Raw genomic sequence first — 6116 nt, forward strand, 5'->3', positions numbered from 1 at the left:
CAAAATTGCAAAAATTGGTTGGCATTATATTCGCGCAAAAAAATCGCTGCGCATGCACTGGAGACCGCCGCAGATCTGGCACACAAAGCGTGTTTGAGTTAGGTGTTTATTCAGTATTGTCTTCCTCGTCTTCGTTTGCATATTGAATTAAATAATTACTGATACGCATCATTGCTTTACCGAGTTAATTGCTAATTTTTTGAAATATAAAGCAGTGATACGTGTTTATGGAAAATTAAGCACAAACAATACAGCAATGGAGATAAGAAGTCAGCTACTTATATTTCCCAAAGTTTATAACAGTTTGCTAGTAGATTTCAGGGCAGTGAACTGCAACCCCCCCCCCCCCCACCCCCCATTATAGTATGTAGAATCAAAGTAAAAGGTACCTCATTGATGATTAGCAGAGAAAATGGAAATGAGAAACATAAGGGACGTGTCAAAAAAAAAAAAAAACAGGAAAATTTGAAGAAGTTCGTAAAGAAATGAAAAAAATTGTTGACAAGAAAATTTATGTGAACCACCAGGCGTTGACAAATTTGATTGGCCGAATGATAGCGCAATTCAGTCACATGAAAATGATTTACTAGAGAAAGGTAGTAAAACAAATGGTAAAATGTGTTACAATATACACCAAAGTTATCGCTAAAGAATTGTAAGAAAAATCTTAACAAACAAATAACATATGTACAAACTTAGTTAGGAAAAAAACAAAAAGGGTAGAAAATGAGTGAAGACGGATGTCAAATACAGTAGAAATGCAAACACTCATTATCTAGAGGGAAAATGCGAAAAACTGCAAATTTTTCAAAGGAAACAAGTCATCGTTTTCAAGAATGGCTCTGAGCACTATGGGACTCAACATCTTAGGTCATAAGTCCCCTAGAACTTAGAACTACTTAAACCTAACTAACCTAAGGACATCACACACACCCATGCCCGAGGCAGGATTCGAACCTGCGACCGTAGCAGTCCCGCGGTTCCAGACTGCAGCGCCAGAACTGCTAGACCACCGCGGCCGGCTCGTTTTCAAGAGGGGCTAAGAAAAGAACAAAACAAGAACAAATGCAAAATGAAGACCATTGTTCAATGATGGTTAACCTATTCAGGGATATTGGCACATATGTGGCCATTAACGTTATGCTGACTATATAGAAGAAAATGAGGTCCTGTAATGGGCAGTGGTTACATTTGTGGGCATTGTGTTCCCATAAGTTCCCTACCCTGTCCCTAGTTCATTACTTTTGACTTTTATGGAGAGGTATTTTTTGTATCTGTGAACAGCTGCCTGTTGTTCAGTATATGCATTTGAAATAATAATTTACACTTTTCTGCAGGATAATTTTTCGTCTACAATTTTTTATTGTGTGCTTTGAACATATATTATTATAATGTTACTGTTGAAATAGTGATATTTGGGAACTATTTTGTGTAAATCGACTGTTTACAAATGTACACATTTGTGGACACAGTGCAATAGGTAACATATTCTGAAATACAACGTAACCACCAGTGTCTCGCACACCCCTGGTAGCTGAGTGGTCAGCATGACAGAATGTCAAACCTAACGCTCCAGGTTCAGAGAATTTCTCCACTCAGGGACTGGGTGTTGTGTTGTCCTTATCATCATCATTTCATCCCCATCGACACAAAAGTCGTCGAAGTGGCGTCAACTCAAAAGCCTTGCACCAGGCGAACGGTCAACCTGATGGGAGGCCCTAGCCACACAGCATTTACATTTTTTTTTTACCAGTGTCTCAATTATAGAATACCGTGTTTGACATTTTGTTACCTTCACTTATTTTACAGTTTCTCTTCCATCATTATTAAAAATGAATCGAAGGAAAACATTGAGCCCAGAGGAAATTTTACTCATTTTTAGATTCTGTTGATGATGCCAATTGTTCTGATTTGGATGAAATTACAAGTGATGAAGAAAATTATATTCCTGATGATGATTGTGATGATGATAGTGTTCTTGGTGATGACATTGTTGCTAGTGGTGATTTAGCTGTTGATAGCGCAATTCAGTCAATAACAGAGCAGACCAATAGTGCAACTACAAGTTCCACAGTTTCGAATTCTCCAACATCTTCCAGTATTATATGATATCCAAACACGGACAATAACTTCGTTGGTAACATTCCCGCATTCTGTGGCGTTTACAAAAGTAATAGTGATCTTTCAGTAGAAAAGACACCATATTTTTACTACTGCAACATGTTCACTCCTGAAGCACTGGACGTGATAGTTAGAGAGACAACACGGTATGCTTTTTCAAATGGTGAATGCAATTTATCTGTCTCAGTAAGTGAAATCCATTGCTTCTTAGCGATTATGACATATATATAGCGATTATGGCATATATAAAGTACCCAAACTATCGTATGTACTGGTCAAGTAACCCAGCTTTCAGAATGGATCTTATTGCTGACATTATGTCACTAAAGAGATCTGAGAAAATAAAAACGTATTTACATTTTGTGGACAATGACGAAACCCCTGAAAACAACACTGACATGTTTGTGACAGCGAAACCCATTTTGGACATACTGAGAGAGACATTTTCGGGGACAGTAACTCCTGCTGAATATCAATCTATAGATAAAATGATTATCCCCTTCAAGGGTAGAAGCAGGGCAAAACAGTATATAAAGTCTAAACCCAAAAAGTGGGGATTCGAAGCATGGGTACGCTCTAGCTCAGATGGATACATGACAGTTTTAGAGATGTACCAAGAGAAAAGGCAGGGACAGAATAACACACTGAGCCCTAACTTTGGTCCTATTGGGAACACTGTCGTAATATTGTGCCAGGGGCTAGAAGGAAAGAATCGCAAGATCATTCTTGACAATTTTTTCACAACAATCCAATTGCTTTTGTATCTGAATCAAAAGAAAATTCATGTATTGGGAACCATAAGGTCTAACAGACGAAGTGTGCAGAGAGTAAATTGACCAACAGCAAAGCTCTAATGAAATCAGGTCGAGGTTCAATGTCTATTGCTACTTCTAATGAAAATATTACAGTTGTGTGATGGGTGGATAGAAACATTGTCCACATGATATTTACATTTGCTGGAGGGAGATTAACTGATGCTGTCAAAAGATGGGATGTGAAGAACCATGCTCACATAAATACAGAGAGGGTATATGGTGTAGCATGCTACAACAAATTTATGTGTGGAGTAGACATGACTGACCGGCTGGTTGCACACTACCCTCACACAATGAAGAGCAAGAAGTTTTATTTGAGGGTATTTTTCCACTTCTATAATGTTGCACTAGTAAATGCATGGGTTCTTTACAAAAGAGACACTGAAAGAAAAATTTCTTTTGTGGAATTCAAGGTATCAGTTGCTACAACAGTTATAGAGCTTGGAAGCCTGAAAAGGAAGCATGGCAGACCATCAAACACCCCTGACCATGCTCACTTGAAGAAAAGGCAATGCACTGGATGTTCTGCAGATATAAGACTGGATGGAATAGCCAATTACCCAGAAAAAAAGGAATGTAAGTATCCTCCTAGGTGCAGAAATAAAAACTGCAAAAGAAGAACAAGATACATTTGCAAAAATGCAAGGTTTCTGTTTGCCCAGAATCTCTGGAGTTCTTCCACAATACATGATGTGAACAATGTCTTGTTAGTTGAATTTTGACATTATTTATCACATTTTTTGGTTTCTTTATGTTTTCACCATGTTTCCTCTCATGTAAGTTGCTGTGCACCATGTACACAAATGTGTCCATTTGCTATTTCGTTGTTGTACAGTAAATTGAAACATTTGTTGAAAAATATATTTGTAATGACTTTCTTATATCTCGAATATAGTGTTAAACAATTGTCAAAATTGAAATGATTAAAATAATTCGTCCCTGAAGAAGCTAAGCTATGCCGTTTTTGGGCCAAGGAAATGGACTTGAGTTTTTGGCTTTTTGTGGAGAGGGATAGTGAAACATATAAGTAAGCTGACAGTAGCTTATTACCTTCTCATAAAACGGAAGGAGGGTCTGAGACAGAGTATAACTGAAGGCATTATGCGATGGCGATTGTAAAACTAAATGTAAGGCAAAAGTGACTTAAAACCGACATATGAAGACGAAATTTTTTGTTTGTGTATCTGGAGTAAAAAGATATTCTGACTGAGAGAAGCACACCAGCAAAGGGAAGCATTGTTTTTCCAATTGTAATGTGTTTGTATTTTGAAAACAGAGAAAAGTTACTAGTTACTAGTATAGAGCAGTAGGAAACCCAGGTGACATGGTGCTACAGTCATGGGAAGTTCACAAACCCAACTTAGTTGGTTGTGAGAAATTTAAAAATTAGCAGAGAATTTACAAATCAAAGATTGCAGATGATGGGAAATTTTAAAAAATGGGGAAATTAAACAATATCAAATATGGTGGTGGTGGCGAATTTAAAAACTGGTGTGAAATTTAATAAAAAAAAACAAGATGGTGGAAGTACCCCAGTTGTGTTTTGTATCCCTCCTTCACACTCCTCTTCAGTTAATCAAAGTGTAGTATCGAAAAGATGTGTAAAAATGGAACCACATATGCAATAAAAAGCTAAGTAACCCACAGTTGAAAGTCAAGGACATGCATTATTTCCATGGAAGTCAAATATATTTGTATACCTCTGGCAAAATATGAAAATTATGCATTAAAATGACCTCAAGTTGCGTTAATTCTATGAAAATTAAAGATATTGAATCAGTGGTATCTTATTACAATACATAAAAACGGTGTCAAGTTGAGTTATTTCTATGATCTTTGTATACATATATATACATCTTATGTAATATTAAAATGATGCATAAAATGAGGACAAGTTGCATAATTTCTGTGAAAGTCAAAAATATTTACATAAAATGACATACACACACTACTGCTCTCTCTCTCTCTCTCTCTCTCTCTATCACTCCACATTTGCCATGTCATACTAAGATACACAGTCCAGTCACATTAATATGACCACCATCTACATTCAATGTCAATGTGTAATAATCTCTCACAAATGGCAAGTAGTGGCAGAAGCAGTGGAGGGTATATAAAACTTTTTGGGGGCTCAGAAAACTTTGCAGTCTTTATTGTAATGGGGAAACAGAGCAATTTATCTGATGTCCAAAAGAGCACCATCACTGACTTTGAGACCAATGGTGGAAGCATTTCCAAAATGGCTAAGTTTATAAACTGTTTGCATGCTGTTGTAGTTAAAGTATAATGTGGGTGGTAGAGTGGTGTTATCCAAAACTGGCGTCGAGGCAACTGTGGTGCACCATGTGCCATAGGTGACAGGGGTGACCAATGGCTTCAGAGATGTGTACTGTTGACAAGACATGCAAAAGTTGAGCAACTGACCACCTGAATGAACAAGGGGCTGCCAATAGCGTTTCCTCAATGACTGTTCAGTGAACATTGGAGTGAAGAGGCCTCCACAGAAGGCGCCAGGTTTATGCACCCATGCTGACTACTGAATGTATTTCATCGATGTACCTTGAAAGAAAAAATGTGGTATGAGATTTGAACCATATACATCTCGCATATTGACCACAAGGAGCAAATTCGAGAAATTAGAGCCAATACAGAGGCTTACGGACAATCATTTTTCCCACACACTATTTGTGAGTGGAAAAGGGTTGGAGGGATCAGATAGTGGTACCGAAAGAACAATCTACCACACACCATTAGACAGCTTGCAGAGTATGATGTAGTTGTAGATGTAGACCAAAAACTTAATGCTTACTGCTGTTAGTTTGCTGTTTATGTGGATATGTGTTTAAAACAATGACTATTAAAAAAACTGACTACTAACCTTGTATAGGGCACTGTGAGAAATTCATGCTAGCCAGGCCAGCGGGCTGTGCCTGGAATGATCAATCTGTTACTTAAGGCAGGTATACGTCTATTGGTAACACTGTTAGCATTTAACATAGTTGGTATCACATTAACTACCAAAACGGAGAAATGCAATTAAAATTACACTAGGTATCCTGTGGAAGAACGTATTTACTAAAGAAGATTAATCTACCAAATGTTACACCTCAATTCTGTATGTTGCTTGTAGCCTGAGAGGAATATTAGTACCTATACGTAACACATGAAATGTGCTTAGGG

At 37.5% G+C, this 6116-nt stretch overlaps 1 protein-coding gene across 1 annotated transcript; it reads left to right on the plus strand.

Annotated features, from left to right (window-relative positions):
* Positions 1–2357: 2357 nt before the first annotated feature.
* Positions 2358–2957, plus strand: LOC126184074 (piggyBac transposable element-derived protein 2-like). The gene has a single exon (XM_049926434.1). It carries the CDS (start codon positions 2358–2360, stop codon positions 2955–2957), a length of 600 nt encoding a protein of 199 aa, XP_049782391.1.
* Positions 2958–6116: the final 3159 nt, after the last annotated feature.

The sequence above is a fragment of the Schistocerca cancellata genome, chromosome 4 (genome assembly GCF_023864275.1).
Source record: "Schistocerca cancellata isolate TAMUIC-IGC-003103 chromosome 4, iqSchCanc2.1, whole genome shotgun sequence".
NCBI lineage: Eukaryota > Metazoa > Arthropoda > Insecta > Orthoptera > Acrididae > Schistocerca > Schistocerca cancellata.

Coding starts and splice junctions, on each gene's coding strand:
- LOC126184074 (XM_049926434.1), top strand. CDS start 2,358: ATGGCATATATAAAGTACCCAAACTATCGTATGTACTGGTCAAGTAAC.